General features: G+C 42.2%; 2 protein-coding genes and 1 long non-coding RNA gene across 4 annotated transcripts in view; all 3 read right to left on the bottom strand.

Moving 5' to 3' along the window:
- The window catches only part of LOC124278065 (interaptin-like), a 280656-nt gene that overhangs the window by 232642 nt on the left and 28852 nt on the right, over positions 1-19162 (bottom strand). The window lies entirely within an intron of this gene.
- LOC124278064 (ankyrin repeat domain-containing protein 1-like) overlaps positions 1-19162 on the bottom strand; it is a 104142-nt gene that overhangs the window by 83011 nt on the left and 1969 nt on the right. For both annotated transcript variants that reach the window (XM_046713819.1, XM_046713820.1), the window contains exons 5-7: positions 19037-19088; positions 18354-18409; positions 17282-17354 (exon numbers count right to left, since the gene is read on the bottom strand). In XM_046713819.1, coding sequence (XP_046569775.1) covers positions 17282-17354; positions 18354-18409; positions 19037-19088 — 181 coding nt within the window. The remainder of the gene's footprint in view (positions 1-17281; positions 17355-18353; positions 18410-19036; positions 19089-19162) is intronic.
- Positions 14541-14922, bottom strand: LOC124278074. The gene is made up of 2 exons (XR_006898971.1): positions 14887-14922; positions 14541-14842 (listed from the first exon to the last, which is right to left on the bottom strand). It is a non-coding gene; the product is annotated as an uncharacterized LOC124278074 (long non-coding RNA).

Genomic DNA, 19162 nt, shown 5'->3' with positions numbered 1-19162 from the left:
ATCCAGGCGAAGGAGTCGGTGGGATTGCTATTCTGTTCAACACACTGCATGTACACACGATGCAATGGCTTCTCAGAAAGCTTCTCCACAAAAGACCGACTCTGGGCAGACTTGGTGAAGGACTTCACCTGGTTTACTCCCATCACTGTACCGTCCAGCAGTACATCGCCATCAACAAAATCAACCTCAAAACTCAGATTCTGTCCAACAACCTTGGCACGCTTAAACTAGCTGTGGAATTCCTTGCTTTCATCATGAGTCTTCACATGCATCACTAGAGGATCATCCGATAAATAAATATGTGCAAAAGTACACAATAACATTCTGTCATGAAGAGCCTCCACATTAATCTAACCCCGACCTCCAGAATTGATTGGCCTGTATAAACGGTTAAGAGAGGAACAAGGGTGGTGGGCTGTTATCAGACATGATCCTTCTGGTCAGATGGTCAAGACTCTGGAATAAGAAAGGACTGGCACAGCAAAAGTAATGGTGGCTTTGACCTTGTTTCGAGCATTTAGCTTTGAGCTCCAGATTTTCGTTAAACGAGATTTGTACTCGGCCCGAAGTTTGTCTTGAATCTGGGCATTCTGGAGCTTATCTCGAACATGCATTCCAAGATTGGTGTAGGCCTGATCTTCCACAAGATGATCAATAACTCCTCCCCCTTGTAACTTGACCGATCCGCCATTAGTTACCTTGCCACGTTTCAAATGAAGAGTATTACATTTGTCGAGTCCAAATGTCATGCCAATATCATTAGAAAAGGACTCGACAAGGAGAACCTGCTCTTTCAAATTGGAATCTCCTTTGGCAAGGAGCTCGATGTCATCCATGTAAAGGAGATGAGTAAGAGGTGTTAGGGATCTGTGCTGAGGAGGTCCGGGATGGTAACCCTCCTCTTTATTGAGCAGAAAGCTCAAAGGATTTAAAGACAGACAAAAAAGCAAAGGACTAAAGGAATCCCCCTGAAATATTCCCCTTCTGATTGGAATAGATTCCGAAGTCTGCACCTGCCCTTGCGAGTACATCTCAAGTTGAGTCGACCAGCAACTCATTAAAGACTTGAGTAAATCAAGTAGTCGCTCAGGGAGGTCAATACAATGAAGAGACTTCAGAATCCATTCGTGAGGGACAGAGTCGTATGCTTTTTTGTAGTCAATCCAGCACATCCAGAGGTTGCGGTGATATGTTTTAGCCTCTTCCAAAATCATTTTCTGTACAAGAAGTTGATCCTTGCACCCCCAACATCCCTTTCTTGCTCCCTTCTGCTCTCTGTAAATTATATCATTGGAAGAGCAGTAAGATGACACGAGGTTTGTCAAACACCCTGTGAATATTTTGTATTGTGTATTCAAACATGTGATAGGACGGAAGTTTTTGGGATCAGTCAAGTCTCCTTTCTTGGGGAGAAGTATTGTGCGACCTTTGCAGAACCATGGTGGAACATCATCTGTGTCCACAAGAGAATTGAAACAGTGTAGTAATGGTGTTTGGACACAGGGGAACAGTTTCCAATACCGGTTTCAAATGCCATCAGGCCCTGGAGCTGTATTAGATTTGGACTTTTTTATAACACTTTTCAGGCAATCTGATGAGATGTAGCATACGAACGACCTAGTTACTTTCTCATGCATTGCATGGTCATAATCACGGACCCATGGTGCCTCAAGGTTACAGTTGCCGGGTACAGACCACAACTGTTTCCAGAACCTTTCATTGGCATCCATGGGAGGCCGTTTGTCATGTTCACCATCACCCTTTGTTTTCAGTTGCCTGTAGAAGATCTTTTCATTGTTTCTAAAAAGTTTATTTTGTTTGATGAATTTATTCTTCTTTTCCCATTTTTTCTTTCTTTCAGTCCAAACTTTTATTTTTGCCTTAAGGGAATCGACAATTTGAAGAAGTACCTTTCTTTTGTTGTCTTGTACTGCAATTTTAATTTTCTCCAAATTGTCTTTTGCCATTTTGACATTGGACGACCTCAGTTTCAGGCACAGCTCTATCCAGGAAATGTATTTTCTCGTTTCCGTTAGTTTTACTTGAAACCGGTTTTTCTTTGGTGTATTGTTCTTAGTATTAGTTGTTTTTTCTTTGGAAACTGTGTGAATTTCCTCCAAGGTTCGAGCAGAAGCATAGACACAACAATTAACTTCATGTAATGAACAGTCCGATGAAAGTTTCATAGAAATAATATCATTTAATAAATTAATTTCATGTTTGGGAAAAGATACATTTGTTTGTTGAATTGGCCTCCGTTTTTCTAAAGGTATGTCAAATATTTCATCATAAATAGAATGAAACAAAATATACACAGGGTTTTCGGAAAGATCTGCAACTGAAGAAGAGGAAGATTGAGCATCCGGAATTTCGGGGCCAATTGGCTCTATGCCGGAAGAGTTTCCATCAGCAAGAGGAAAGAGGTTGACACGGACGTCCATTAGAAGTTTTGGGTCTGCTGCCACTTGAGCATTCTGTTCATGCAAAGGTTCCTGACGGGCACCAGTTGTGGGTTGAACTGGCTCACGGGGCAAGAGATTTTTAAGCCGCTGGAATTGGTCGCGGAGATTTTGCTCAGTCAGGTAAGCATACATGGGCATGGCATTGTCCCAATGCAGCTTAAGCGACTTTCCATTGATACGTGGATTTTCAGGCCATCCTGTCGCTCTTGCACACTCAAGTAGTGTGGTTTTAAGGTGGTTTGACCAAGATATTCTTGGTCGGGTTCTGTGCCTTCCCCTGGGGCAAGTCCCATCTCCAGTATGGTTGGTGTCACTACCGGAGGAAGGCTGACTGGGCTGCGGAAGTGAATTTAAACTTTCCTTTTGGCTGTCTGTAACCCAGTGAAAAACCAGCTTCGGGGGGTCAGCCCTAACTGGGTGAAGCAAGTTTGGTTCAGGGAATATAATTCCCCTATCTAGGCTCACCACGGAGAGGCGTATATCATCAGGCCCTTATTATTATTATTATTCTCTTCAAGAATATTTACAAGTGTTTATGTCATTATGCAACCTGATACCCAATACATGTGGAAAAACACCTTCAAGGTTAAAGGTCAAGGCCGTATTCATCAGTTGTTTAGTGAATTTTTACTAATACCGGCAGTTCATAAAATTTCTGATCCGATTGCATGATAAGTTCAGTTAGAAGGGGTTCTTTGGGCTCTATTGTTAAATGTGCTAAAGTTGAGATCTATTGATGTGTGACCTTCAGATATTTCCAAAGGTCAAAGTCATTGTCAGATCAAAATATACTGAGACTAGACTGAACTTCTAATTTGTGTATGCCTAATGAATATTACATGCTTTTTGGTAAAGGAAAGGTTATGGTTTACTATATGAACAAAATAGTGCACGGTGACTGCCCCCTTTCTGCAAGGGCTGACAGTAGCAGACAACAGGAAATCATGGGGCAGACGATGTTGCAAGATAAGATTCTGCATCACATGGCATCAAAAATCACAATCAACTGAAAGAAAAAACATATGAAATAACAAAGAGCAGTTGTGCATATACATTTTCTCAAGTAGATCATTATGTTTTTTAAAAACAATTTTTTTATGTATCTACAATACTGTTTTTCTCTGTGAGTGAGTTTGGTTTTACGCCGCTTTTAGGGGAATGGAACCCGGGTCTTTAGCTCAACGAGCGAACACCTTAACCATTAGGCTACCCCACCGCCCCTATTTTTCTTAGAACCACATGACTGATGTTGGTGGATGCAGCTACTGACCATTTTGATCAGAATGAGGAAACGATTGATGGGAAATGTACAACATACGCCATGGCGGTGGTTATTTATCAACGGAATTTCCATTCTGCTGATGTCCCACCTATTGTTCGACTGCAAAAGAAACCCCTCAGTGAATTAGAGGCATCTGAAATGGAAAAGAACATTGTGATATTCAAGAAGCCATCAATGCGTCCAGAACCTTGTCTGGCTGTTAATGATAACGTTCAGCAATGTCTAAGTTACAAATCATTTGGAAGACAAGATTTCTCGTGGATACTTCTTCAATGTCTCTCTCAGGAAGAACAGATTCCGTCACGGTCTGCATTCAGTTCTTTCCTCAACACTAGAAATGTGCCTGTTGCAACTGTTAGGTACTTGCCATTTATCCATGCATCACCAACAGATCCATCTATGGTATTCACTACTCTGCAAGTAGTACAGGGAATAGCGGTACGGTGACAGGTCCCTAATAGCGATATTTTTGCCCCTGTCTGAGTAAAAAGATATTGGTGAATGATGGTGGACCATCATGCGACGTCCGTGAGGTACAGGTAGCATCGTGTCGTGAGGTACAGTAGTTCTTCTCGAAACAACTTTGGTTATCCTTAGGATAACAGGAAGACAACAGTCAGCAACGTTTATGTACTGCTACTAAGGATAATCCGATGCTGATTTTGATCTTCATCTTGAAGCTGTATCTGAAACAATACCATGGTTTCAGGCTGCTGGTCGCACGCTGTATTCTAAATTCACCCCTGTCTATGTGTCTGAAATGAAGAATTTGGGCAAAACACAACCAGACTTATATGATCATTTACAAGCAGGAGCTTTACTGGTCAGAAGAACAGGTACCAACAGATCAAGCACTTGAACAAACAATCAATCGTAAATGCAAAAGTACAGGGGGTATAATTGGCTTCACATTGCGGAAGGGTGCCCTTACCAGGCACATAACAGGAGAATATTTATCTGCATTCGAGAACAAGAGCAATGGCAGAATCCTTTTGAATTGAATATTGTACCAAAGGACTTAATTAACATTGGTACAGGCCTTGTAGCAGGGAAGGAGGTTGAATGTTCTCTTATCAACTGTATTGACCAAGGATCACAGATTACATACCATCGACGATTGTTAGCTTTTGGAAGCCTCTCACTCGCTAAAAATTTTTTACTTTCTCAGATTGCAAAGGGAAGAAGCATAGTGAAAGTATTACCCCAGCTACAGATTCAGAGGTTTTGTTCCGGCGCTGGTTTTCAGTTGTGACTACAGAGATGTTGACCTAGCAAATCTACTAACACATGAGTTGGCAAGTGTTCTTCTATCTCTGTTTACCAATGAAGGAATACCATGTAAAACAAAGAAGGCAGAGCTTGGTAAGAAAATAGAATCAGTTAGTAATCTCAAGACTGATGCACAAGGTAAATCACCAACATCATACCTAATTGATGGCATGACAATGCCTAGGACCTTCAATGAAAGATGTTTCAAAACCTTTGATGATCTTGCTGAACTTCTTTGAAAGCGCCTTTGTTTCCAGTCACCAACCCATGTTGTACCTGGATCCCGCAATGTTCCACATTGTCAGCGGTTTCTTACCAACAACGCTAACAAAACAGCAATCGTGAACCATGAAAGTTCCTATGTTGTTTCTAACATGCGAGAGAGAATCAAAGATGAACAAAAGCTAATGGTTGCTGGTGGATTCACTGATGGCAAAGTTGTCAAATCAGTCAGGTCACAAGGTATTGAAGAAATCATCCACTTGTTCTCAACACAGGAGGAGGCTGACACCAAAACTAATTCCGCCTGCAATCTATGAGAGTTCCTCGAATCACGCACTGTGGTGAGATGTGATGACACTGATGTCCTGGTACTTTTGTTGTGCTATTGTACCCTTGGACTCATCGAAGGAAGGTGTTACATGCATTGTGAACACATGGGCAATACAGTGAACCATGAACGCTTCATACCAGTTTTAGAGATATGTCACATCTTGGGTGAAAGTGTGTGTCTTTGTCTATCAACAGCACATGCGCTCATTGGATATGACACAACATCTTGCATATATACGATAGGCAAGAAGACACCTTGTAACACACCGTGTAAGCATATCGGAATGTTGACTGGCCTAGAACAGTTTGGTCTCTCTAATTCGGAACCCGTGAAGGTCCGGGTTAGAATGTGTCTTCAGTAACCCATGCTTGTGGTAAGAGGTGACTACCGGAATCGGGTGGTCAGGCTTGCTGACTTGGTTGGTATGTCATCGGTTCCTAATTGCGTAGATCAGTGCTTATGTTGTTGATCACTGTATTGTCTGGCCCAGACTCGATTATTTAAAGACCGCCGCCATATGGCTGGAATATTGCTGAGTGCGGCGTAAAACTAAACTCACTCACTCACTCTGTTTCGGACACAACACCAACTGCAGTTGGCGCTGTATGGAAATGTCAGAGATGAATTTACGACTCTTGACGAACTGCGAGTACAAACTGCAACCACCACAGATAAGCCTGCCTCGTGTCTTCCCCCTACTGAAGATGCTTTCAGGCAGCATGTAATGGGATGTCAATTTGTGTGGTGTCACAGCCATGTTAGTCAGCCGATTTGCCACCTCCTACTTCTTGTGGATGGAAATTGAATGAAGGAAATTCCATAGTTCCTGTAATGTTCTTGAAAGATGCTGCACCTAATGAGAGATTTGATCCATCTATACTGCGTTGACTCTCATGATCAGTGCTCAACTTGAGGAGAGTGCCAGTGCTTGCCACATGGTATCAGTGCATGTATTTGTGGTTCAGCCTGTAAAAACGGAAAAGCTTACTCTGAAGTACAATAAAGAGAGCCTTGGCAGAATTTGTTTACATTTTGTTCACATGAGCTTGACGCAGCTTCAGCTTCAGTCCTTCAGGTTTTCAGGTTTCAGGGCTTCTCTTCATTAAAAGTTTGCTCAGAAAGGCTGTTGGTATATGTTTCCGTATCACTGAGATCATTTGTTTTGTCACTGCAAATTGATTTTCTGACTGAGATGTCTGGAAACCATTTAGTCTAACATTATGATCTTTCCTGTGCTCTTATAAATGATGTTGTGAGGGATGATTACATCTGATGATAATTACATAACTGTAAAATACAAAATAAAGATGCATTCATTTGTGTCCTGGCAACCATTTGTGTCTGAAGTGATCACGTTTTTTACTGTGCATTACAAGTTATAATGGCGTTCTGTATAACACATATGACTGAGCATACAATATAATGCCATGTTCATGTAACCTTGACCTTTGACCATCTATATTTTCTTGTTTGTAAACAACCAACTTACATGTTATAAGTCCATCACTGACATAATTATGTAAAGTAAGGCTTTCATGATTTATCGACTCATTTGAACCATGACTTTGACCTTTGAAACTATCTAAAATATCTGAAGGTCATACATAATTAGATCCCCACCATTTAACACTAGGACCCCAAACAGAATAACACTAATTGAACATATAATGCAATCGGCTCTTAGACATTTTATAAACTGCCGGTATTGACTTTTAGTCCAGTTTTGACCTTGAAGGTGTTTCTTCATATGTACTTTATCACCCGGAGTCATGAATCACACGAACACCTGTGAGCACTCTTGAAATCTATGTTTAGTTACATAAAGGCATAATATAATGCATTTCCATGATACGATTAAAAATGCATGGTAACCATGGAAACACAATGACTCCCATGTGTCTTAGCAATTACTTGCCTGAGATGTATTTTGCTAGAAAGCTAAGTCTGTGAGGTGTCTTATAATAACAAATACATGGTGCTGTATTTAATAGATACACAGCAGTTAATAAAGATGCGAGATATAAGATAGAATGTCAAGCAAGAATAGCAACAAATCGCATAACTGTAATCGGATGCTTGGATCAGCACAAACAGTTAATAAAGATACACAGCAGTTAATAAAGATGCGAGATATAAGATAGAATGTCAAGCAAGAATAGCAACAAATCGCATAACTGTAATCGGATGCTTGGATCAGCACAAACATTCTCAAAATTGATGAAATCACTATTCATAGTGAAGACATTTATATGTAGCAGTTATGTTCTCTGAAACATAGCATGGTTACCATAGAAACGCCCCAAAATGACTTGTTGCCTGTCACTTTCAAATCTGGCAACAATGGTTTTGGAAGACTAGAGATTCCAAGCTTTCCAACGGTACCAAATACATCTTGCTATACCTCCGGTAGACGTGTTCCAATCGTTTACCCCAAAAACCACTGCTATATCAATAAACATTTTTTTAACCCTTTTGAATATTTGCTACCACCACAAAGATCAGCACCCGAGGCGGCTCCACTCAGGCTCGAGCCCTAAGCTTCCACGCTCTCTCTTTCTTTTTTTGGTTTCTTTCGTTTAAGGGTTGCTGCCATAAATCAGTTCTGTTCGGAAAGTTATTATGGCTAAAATGGCGGAAAGGGAGATCAAAGCGCCCATTTCAGGTTTTACTACATTAAATACAACTTAGCTGCTCCCTGAGACAGTATCGTATGTAAACGTCAGTCCTGATGGAGGCATATGACAGCTGTGATTGGATAATATTGTGTAAGATGTTTATGTTTTTTAAATGTACATCCATCCAGTCATTAAGACTGACCACATTTTGTAATATATACTACTGCCTTTTTTAACACGATGACTGAAACACGCTGAATGTGTGCACATATATTTTCAGGTAGGTGACAATTCAACCTCCGCGCAGTGATACCATGGACTGTGCAAGATGTGAGGAATCTCTCTGGCCTGTGGCAGAGGTACTATGCTGGCCCAATGGAACTCTGGGTAGGAGAGTGTTCAGCTTCCAATACACAGAAAAGGAATTGGTTAACCAAGTCAAAATGTGTTTTTATTTCAGCTCTAAGACCATACTGTGTATATATGTACGTGTAATGGTTTTCGAGTAATTAAACGCCCTGATTATTGTTCAAGAACACTTAAGGTTACTCCGGAAACGTTAGGTTTTGTGTATCCAAACTCGCCTGGGGACACGGAACCATGCTTAGTATAGATCAACTGTTTCTTTTTAAGTTTGACTTATGATTTCGCACATCGGGTTAGCAAAATCAAATTAGAAACCAACACCAATTAAGACAAAGACGTATATATTCGTCTTTGATCAAGATAATCAGCTCAAAGTGAATGTTATACAATTGCGTTACACTGTGTACAGAAATGAGAACGTTGTAACATTTTAAATACACGTGTACATGTTGGGGACCGCCAAGTCAACACAGAGCGGTACTGGACGAAACACAGAGCCAGCCACCCCATGGCCAGGTTGTAGGAAGGTTGAGTTTCACCAGCAGTATTTTAATCGTTAAAGACACCACAAGGAAATATGTGCATGTCTTTGAAACTACATCGGCCACATGCTACAAATACAAATAACAAAGAGTAAAGGTTATCTGTAAAGAACCACGGACAGCAACAGCCTGAAGATTGCTTCTAAGGGGAACCGGGCTATGGATAACACCCTGCCTCAAGAGAATAGATGCACCGCCAGTGGCTTTATCACCAGGAGGGGAGATAGAATGAAATGAATCGGATCGACGCATTTCAAATTTATCTGTACTTTTCAGTTATGACTGTTGTAGACTAAAAGCCGATGTGTAAAATTTTGTGATAATAATTGTAGATCGTTAAAACTGTTCCTAAGGCCTCTACAATTACATTGCATTGATTTCATAAAACTGCTCAGGGAGGTCTACTGGGGATTGTGAGAGCGTGGAAGCGCTACTCCTACTCCCTGTTAAATTTCAGCAGCAGTATTTTGCACTTAAAAGTGAATTTATATGGAAACACGTGCTTGGCTTTGAAACTAACATCGGCCACGTGCTACCAGCATTGTACTGGCGTATGCATACTTCTGTCGTAACGACAGCATTGTGCCGCCGATATCGTATTTTGTGGAGAAACAACACATTGGTGTACGGCCGTTACCGCAGTGGCGTAACGTCATCAGCAGTGTGACGTCACTGTCATTGTACATTTAGCGCCACATCCGCCGGGAGAACATCGGCTCCGTCTGAGGTCACAGAGTGCATCGACATATAAACAAACAAATTGTTGCATAGTTCAAGAATAATTTTAAACTTATTTGCCATTAAAAAAACACAGAAATATGTTACGAGATGTGGTGTTTATATACTAACCTCACAATATCTGTATTTACACTCAGTCAACTATCTTCTTACCTGATCATGAAAACATCCACATAAAAACAAATGACAAAATGTCTGAAAATGTTTTTAACAAGTTATATTTCTCCTCAAACACCATAATAATGTAAATACGACGACGTATCACTGTCTGCACCACACCACACGACTTCACCGAGAAGCACGTGACAAGAGAAGAACCAACAGTTGATGATGTCCATGGGCTATCGCCAAGTAGGCCGCTGTATACCAGTCGTCGTTCCTGGCGTTGACGTCCACCACGTCCAGGGACAGTATCAACTCCACCGTCCCAACGTCGCCTCCCACACAGGCGTAGTGAAGGGTGCTGTTACCGTCCTCGTCCACCAGTGACACATCAGCTCCTCTACTCAGTAGCAGCTCAACCACCTCTCTGTGTCCCCCACCTGCTGCCCTCATCACCGGTGTCTGGCTCAACCCTCCTCTACAGTTGACGTCCACCACGTCCCGGGACAGTATCAACTCCACCGTCCCCACATCTCTTCCATCACAGGCGTAGTGAAGGATGCTGTTACCGACCTCGGCCACCAGTGACCCATCAGCTCCTCTACTCAGTAGCAGCTCCACCACCTCTCTGTGGTATCCCTCCACTGCTGCCCACATCACAGGTGTCCAGCTCCAATCTCCTCTACAGTTGACGTCCACCACGTCCAGAGACAGTATCATCTCCACCGTCCCCACGTCGCCTCCCACACAGGCGCAGTGAAGGGTGCTGTTACCGTCCTCGTCCACCAGTGACACAGCAGCTCCTCTACTCAGTAGCAGCTCAACCACGTCTCTGTGTCCCCCACCTGCTGCCCTCATCACAGGTGTCTGGCTCAACTCTCCTCTACAGTTGATGTCCACCTGCCCCAGATCCAGGACACGCTTCACCTCGGCCATGTTCCCATCATAGCAGGCAGCAAGGAGGGCATCAACATGGCGGGTGCTGGAGTCTTTCTGTGTCACTGTAACAGAAACTTGTACATTGTACACGTGATGTCATTGTCTATCAATACAATGCAGCAAATACTTGTACATTGTACTGGTGATGTCACTGTCAATCAATACAATACAGCAAATACTTGTACATTGTATCTAATATATGTGGATCGAATGTCAGGTGTAAATTTTGTCCATTTTGTAACGTTTGGAACAGAGCTTATCTAGCGAATGAAAACACATTTCACATTCTGTATTTACTGGTTCAACTCCATCACAATAACTTATCCTGATCTGTGATACAAGTGTTGACACTGGCGTGACATTCCAGTACCACAGTCCTGCCTACTGCTCTCACCTCCTTGACGTGCAACAATAACTTATCCTGAACTGTGATACAAGTGTTGACACTGGCGTGACATTCCAGTACCACAGTCCTGCCTACTGCTCTCACCTCCTTGACGTGGATCACTTCCATCAGCTTCTCTCATTGTGGCGTTTGTTCCCATCTCCTCCACGTCACTCGAGGCTGAAGAAAAACAGTTAGGTTTCAGAAATGACAAACGAGTTCTACACTTTATATCAGATCTACATTATATCAACATTATATTTACTATATACAATATATTCAGTTGATTTAGTATTACGTCAATGCATGAATATCCAGTTGGTCTGTAATACTAGATCTATACATCAAATACTCAGGTTTTAGTACAATGTCTATACAACATATTCACAAGGTTTTAAGTACCAGATCTACGCAGTACATTCGTGTGATTATTTCTATAACAATAACAATCAGGTACAAGTTTGTTCATTAGTCTGAGCTAGTTATCTAATATTTAAGTTACCCCCAGAGCCAGTTAAGTTGGGTCTGTATCTAATGCTTATTTTATCACCAACCAAATATACTACACTGCACCAAACACAATGTTCAGACAGTCTCCAGTTTTACCTCCATGTTGTTTAGCTTCTTCCCCGGCTTGTTGATAGACCCCAGTCTTCAAGTCACCAGACACTGGAGGAGAGAATATGATACTTAGAATATTAGACTTTATGTAATCTACATTCTAACAGAGAATGGTAACAATATGCTCCACCTGCCCTTTTGACAGTGTGTACGTGTGTGTTGGAAAGGAGAAGGAAGTGTGTTGGTGTGTTGGTGTGTGTGTGTGTTGGTGTGTGTGTGTGTTGGTGTGTGTGTGTGTGTGTGTGTGTGTGTGTGTGTGTGTGTGTGTACGTGTGTGTTGGATGGGCAAAGGAGGTGTCACGATGTGTATCTACCTGTGTCTTGGATAGTTGAAGAAGATGTATTTCTGTGTGTGTACGTGTGTGTTGGAAAGGGGAAGGAAGTGTGTTGCTGTGTGTGTGTGTGTATACGTGTGTGTTGGATTTTAGAAAGGAGATGTCATGCTGTGTCTGTACGTGTGTGTTGGATAGGGAAGGAAGTGTGTTGCTGTGTGTGTGTGTGTGTGTGTGTGTGTGTGTGTGTGTGTGTGTGTGTGTGTGTGTGTGTGTGTACGTGTGTGTTGGATGGGGGAAGGAGGTGTGTTGCTGTGTGTGTACGTGTGTGTTGGGTGGGGGAAGGAGGTGTGTTGCTCTGTGTGTACGTGTGTGTTGGATGGGGGAAGGAGGTGTACTGCTCTGTGTTTACGTGTGTGTTGGATGGGGGAAGGACGTGTATTGCTGTGTGTGTACGTGTGTGTTGGATGGGGGAAGGAGGTGTATTGCTGTGTATGTACGTGTGTGTTGGGTGGGGGAAGGAGGTGTTTTGCTGTGTGTGTACGTGTGTGTAGGATTAGGGAAGGAGGTGTATTGCTGTGTGTGTATGTGGTTGTAGGATGGGGGAAGGAAGTGTGTTTGTGTTTGTACGTGTGCGTTGGAAGGGGGAAAGGAGGTGTGATGCTGTTTGTGTACGTGTGTGTTGGATTGGGGAAGGAGGTGCATTGCTGTGTGTGTACGTGTGTGTTGGATGGTGGAACGAGGTGTGTTGCTTTGTTTGTAGGTGCATGCTGGATGGTTGAAGGAGGTGTGTTGCTGTGTGTACGTGTCTGTTGCATGGGGGAAGGAGATGTGTTGCTGTGTTTCTGTGTGCGTTTGTATTTGATGAAGACGGAGGTGTGTTGTTGTTTGTGCAAGTGTGTGTTGGATGGAGGAAGAAGGTATGTTGATGTGTGTGTACGTGTGTTGGATTTGGGAGGAAGTGTGTTGATGTGTGTGTGCGTGTGTGTTGGATGGGGGAAGGAGGTGTGTTGCTATGTGTGTACGTGTGTGTTGGATGAGGGAAGGAGGTGTGTTGTTGTGTGTGTACGTGTGTGTTGGATGGTTGAAAATAGGTGTGATGCTGTGTATGTACGTGTGTGTTGGATGGGTGAGGGAAGTGTGTTGCTGTGTGTGTGTGTGCACGTGTGTGTTGGATTGGGGAAGAAGGTGTGTTGATGTGTTTGTACGTGTGTGTTGGATGGGGGAAGGAAGTGTTTTGCTGTGTGTGTGTGTACGAGTTTGTTGGATTGGGGAAGGAGGTGTGTTGATGTGTTTGTACGTGTGTTGGATGGGGGAAGGAAGTGTGTTGCCGTGTGTATGTGTACGTGTGTGTTGGAATTTGGAAAGGGGGTTTGATGCTGTGTGTACGTGTGTGTTCGATGGGGGAAGGAGGTGTATTGCTGTGTGTGTATGTGTGTGTTCGATGGGGGAAGGAGGTGTATTGCTGTGTGTGTACGTGTGTTTTGGATAGGGTGAGGAGGTGTTTTGCTGTGTGTGTAAGTGTTTACTGTATGGGTGATGGAGGTGTGTTGAAGTGTGTGTACGTGTGTGTTGGATAGGGAAGGAAGTTTGTTGATGTGTGTGTACGTGTGTGTTGGATGGGGAAGGAGGTATGTTGTTGTGTGTACGTGTGTGTTGGATGGGGGAAGGAAGCGTGATGGTGTGTGTGTGTACGTGTGTGTTGGATAGGGGGAAGGAGGTGTGTTGCTGTGTGTGTGTACGTGTGTGTTTGATTTTGGAAAGGAGGTGTTTTGCTGTGTGCGTACTTGTGTGCTGTATGAGTGATGGAGGTGTGCTGCTGTGTGTGTACGTGAGTGTTGGTTGGGGGGAGGAAGTGTATTGCTGTGTGTGTACGTGTATGTTGAATAGGGGAAGGAGGTGTTTTTCTGTGTGCGTACTTGTGTGCTGTATGGGGGATGGAGGTGTGCTGCTGTGTGTGTACGTGAGTGTTGGTTGGGGGGAGGAAGTGTATTGCTGTGTGTACGTGTGTCTTGGATGGGGGAAGGAGGTGTATTGCTGTGTATGTACGTGTGTCTTGGTTGTGGAAAGGAGGTGTGTTCATGTGTATGCAGGTGTGTGTTGGATGGGGGAAGGAAGTGTGTTGCTGTGTGTATAAGTGTGTATTGGAAGGGGCAAGGAGATATGTTGCTGTGTGTGTACGTGTGTGTTGAATTGGGGGAGGAGGTGTGTTGTGTGTACGTGTGTGTTGGATGGGGGAGCAGGTGTCTTGCTGTGTGTGTACGTGTGTGTTGGATTTTGGAAAGGAGATGTGATGCTGTGTGTGCATGTGTGTGTTGGATGGGGGAAGGAAGTGTGTTGCTGTGTGTTTGTGTACGTGTGTGTTGGATTTTCGAAAGGAGGTGTGATGCTGTGTGTGTACGTGGGTGTTGGATGGGGGAAGAAAGTGTATTGCTGTGTGTGTACGTGTGTGTTGGATTGGGGAAGAAGGTGAATTGCTGTGTGTGTACGTGTGTGTTGGATGGGGAAGGAAGTGTGTTGCTGTGTGTGTTGGATGGGGGAAGGAGGTGTGTTGCTGTGTGTACGCTTGTGTTGCATGGGGGAAGGACGTGTATTGCTGTGTATGTACGTGTGTGTTGCATCGGGGAAGGAGGTGTGTTTCTGTGTCTGTACGTGTGTGTTGGATGTGGGAAAGAGGTGTGTTGATGTGTGTGTACCTGTGTGTTGGATGGGGGACTAAGGTGGATTGTTGTGTGTGTACGTGTGTTTGATGGGGGAAGGAAGTGTATTGCTGTGTGTGTACGTGTGTGTTGGTTGTGATGGAGGAAGTGTGTGGATGTGTATCTACGTGTGTGTTGGATGGGGAAAGGAGGTGCATTGCTGTGTTTGTACGTGTGTGTTGGATAGGTGAAGGAGGTGTTTTGAAATGTGTGTACGTGAGTGTTGGTTTTGGGGGAGGAAGTGTGTTGCTGTGTGTGTACGTGTGTTTTGGATGGGGGAAGGGTGTGTATTGCTGTGTATGTACGTGTGTCTTGGTTTGGGAAAGGAGGTGTTTTCATGTGTATGTACGTGTGTGTTGCTTGGGGGAAGGAGGTGTGTTGCTGTGTGTACGTGTGTGTTGGATGGGGTAAGGAGGTGTGTTCCTGTGTGTGTACGTGTGTGTTGGATGGGGGAAGGAGGTGTATTGCTGTGTGTGTACGCGTTGGTTAAATGGGTGAAAGAGGTGTGTTGTGGTGTTTGTACGTTTGTGTTTGATGGGGGAAGGAGGTCAGTTGATGTGTGTGTACGTGTGTGTTGGATGGTGAAAGGAGGTATCTTGCTGTGTGTGTAGGTGTGTGTTGGATGGGGGAAGAAGGTGTGTTGATGTGTCTGTACGTGTGTGTTGGATGGGAGATGGAAGGAGTTGTGTTGTTGTGTGTGTACCATAAATAGCCAGAGCAGTCGCGAGTCTTTATTTTGTAAACCATTTTGAATTTTGAACAAATCAGGCCCTTGAAGTATATCCATATTCACCATTGCCTGCTTGAGTGAATCGGACATTATGAAGCTTGTCATTCTTAAAGATTAACCAACATATGAAAATGATTAAGACGTGTGTTCATTACCCAAATATTGATATACGCTCATCTGTCGCCAGTATGCTAGGGTTTCACCAGAGACTGTTATTTTGATAACCTATCCGGCTTTGTTCCGCTTGATCTGGCCTTACCTTGTCTAGAGTGGCAATATTACTTCTCTTCGATTTTCAGCGCAGCCGATAACAAACTTTGGGCCATCTAACACACAATTCTTCATACAGTTTCTACCAATGAACATTACCCTGGAGATTATCGAGGATGGCTTATGTCTTAACACAGTCACGTGTATGTACTTGAAAGTAATTGGGCACAGGTTATCACAACTTCAATGAAGTACAGGAATGTTGTTTAAAATGAGATTAATTGATGATAGCAATTAGCAGAGAAGCAGAGGAACGTATGTAAGTTAACATTTTATATTCAAAGGTGTTTTTTTCTTTTTGAATTTATATAATTCTAAAAAGATGGTTTCACTGACATGGCTATGTCCACAACACTGCCAACTGACACGAAGTATTCAAACCACATGTGCCTTTCACAATTCATAACCATCATTTCGCTCCTTGGTTCTTTTTTATCCACCCCACCCCACCCCCATTTTTTAGATGTTATTGATTCATACCAATTCAACTAAATCTACAACAAAATATGTCATCCAGTTCTACCATTCAAAGCTTCCATCCAGTTCTACCATTCACATCATTTGGCCATGCACCTACTCAACTGTACATCTGTGCATCCAAATAAACCATTTGTTGAATATTTAATTCAAACACTCAACACAGCTACCCTTCTCAGGTCCCCACTTGTACTTTCGAGAAAAAAAACCCAAGTACTACATGCTGCCAGCCAGGTCTTATAGTCTACGTCAAATTTCACCACCAAGTACTACTATCCATGATAAGTCTGTCACATATGGGCATCGAACTGTACAGTTGAACTCCATCCTTACCTACATCTCAATTCCACCTTCCTGCTCCACCAGACAACTGTAACTTCCAGTTCCACAATACAATTCAACAACTTCACTAAGAGACTCTACCATCCAATCGCATCACTTTAATTAGCAAAATGTATTTTCCAACTCTACTATCCAACTCTACCGTCAATCTCTACCATCAAACTCAGCCATGTAACCCACTCAACTATATCACTGAACTCTATCCCCTGTAATCACTCTACCACCTCAACCATCTTAACCATCCAACCATTACTCTAACCATTCAACTCTACCATTCAAATACCATAACCATTCAACTCTACCATTCAAATACAATAACTACCCAAATCTACCATTCAACTACCTTAACTATCAACATCTGCCACTGCAACTACGAAAATCTACAACTCAACCTTTGAAACAACCCAACTCTACCATTCAACCACCACAACCATCCAACTCTACCATTCAACCACCATAACTATCAAGCTCTAAAGCCACAGTAAATGTTATCATGTTACTACTATTTAGAAAATATTAGTTCTTGACTCGTAATTTTTCCCTTAGGTTTACTTAAATCTGAAGGGAAAGGCATACCCTCAATAGATGCATGCAACTGATCACAATATAAAGTCTACCAGTCTGATCTTGTTGTCTCAAATCTTGGCTGGTTTTCATCGGGCCCACATGGCGCTCCTCTAGTTCCTGTATCTGAAACAACGAATGTCATATTAGTGGTGCTATATAGAGAATCTCACCCAAGTGTCTTCTGATATCAATTATATCATCACGAGTTGATAAAGTTACAAATATCCGAGGCTTGCCGAGGATATTTTTACTTTATCAACGAGTGTTGATATATTTGATATCAGAAGACACGAGGGTGAGATTCTATTTATCATCCAAAATCACCTTCATTAATTTTCAATGAAAAATGTACATCTCTAAACTTTTTACTGCCATTAGACTTGCAGTGCAGCGATGTCATAGCAATGTGACGTCACCAAGTACATGTCAGGGCATTGTACAAAATCTACTGTCAAAACTATATCTCCTAGGAGATATCGTTTGATCTCATACAAGCGATATCTCCTGAGGAACACAGTTTTGGATGATAAACCAGAATATCATACCATTGTTCAAACTTTATTGCGTGTCATAAATTCCCATACCAGAGACAATTTACAATAATATATGTACTCGGTATTTCCGGGTTACCTACTTTCTGTAGGTATCCAGGTTAGACACATATTCATAAAAAGCATCTCACAATTACACAGTGTAGTCCAGGCGTCAGCAGAGCAGGGGTAGCTTCCTATGTTTACCACAAAACTTGCTGACAAGTAAACTAAGTCCTTGAATGTTGTATCCCTGATCAAACAACCATGGAGTCGGTTGTGTATGAGAACATCTACAAGGCCCTGTATATATTTGATTGATACCTTCAGTGCACAAAGGATTCATATCGCTTCGGATTAGTTTAGTATAGAAAGGGAATTTACTTCACAATTTCAGTATTTAAGTATACTTTACAACTTTACAGAGTGTAATGGGATATTTATCTAAGAGTTTCAGAGTATGAAGGAATATGTACCTGATGCTTTCAGTGTATTAAGGGATATTTATCTGAGAAGTGAAGCGTTTTAAGGATTATTTTGCTGATTGTTTCCACGAAGAAATATAAATGAATAAGAGCTAATGACTATTTACCCGATATTTCAGAGTATTTCCCTTTTGCTCTGCTGCTTCCCTTGCCATCTTTCCTTCTGGAAAGAGTAACGGTTTTACAACAAGTAACAATATGTCAAAGTAAAATGAACGCTTAAAGAATAGCTAAATATATCTACGTGTAATTATTATGTACGGATAAACTGTTTATAATTTTAAACATTCAGCAGCTTTCCTGCTATCTGACAGTGGCCTGTTAAAAATCATATCTGGGTCAGAAAAAACCCCACACAAGACAACTGAGGTAGAAGCACGCGTGGTTGACAATCAAGATGGCAACTGGCTTTTATGAATGTGGTGCAAAAATCCGTATGACATGAGTATTTAAGTTAGCGGCATATTTTGATAGGGATCTGTGCCCAATGATACGGTATTAACAACTTTTAAACCGAGGCAAACATACGTGCATGAATGAGAATCGATAGTTGCAATATTGGTGAACTGTATATGACCTGTACAAGGCATGCATCATGGTCTGACTCCAAGCATCGTGGGGCTACAGAAGATTATTGAATATATAATGTATTGTACCTAAGAGTTTCAGAGTGTGAAAGAACATCTAGCTGATGCCTTCAGTGTATAAAGGAATACTTGCCTGAGAGATGAAGCATATAAAGTATTATATCTCTGATTTTCTGGTTTCACTTTTTATATATGGGGCAAACCTTTCAGCTGGTCTTGCACTTTCCTCAACGATTCATCATGCTGTTTCTCCATCTATAACAAAGGAAATTACATAAACACTTCTCCTTTATTGTTTTCAAAATGTATATATAAGTGTGAATCTTATT

The sequence above is a fragment of the Haliotis rubra genome, unplaced genomic scaffold, assembly GCF_003918875.1.
Source record: "Haliotis rubra isolate DU_JTF1 unplaced genomic scaffold, ASM391887v1 Scf230, whole genome shotgun sequence".
Taxonomy (NCBI): Eukaryota; Metazoa; Mollusca; class Gastropoda; order Lepetellida; family Haliotidae; genus Haliotis; species Haliotis rubra.
The sequence above is the reverse complement of the archived record's forward strand: the minus strand, read 5'-3'. Positions and strand labels throughout refer to the sequence as shown.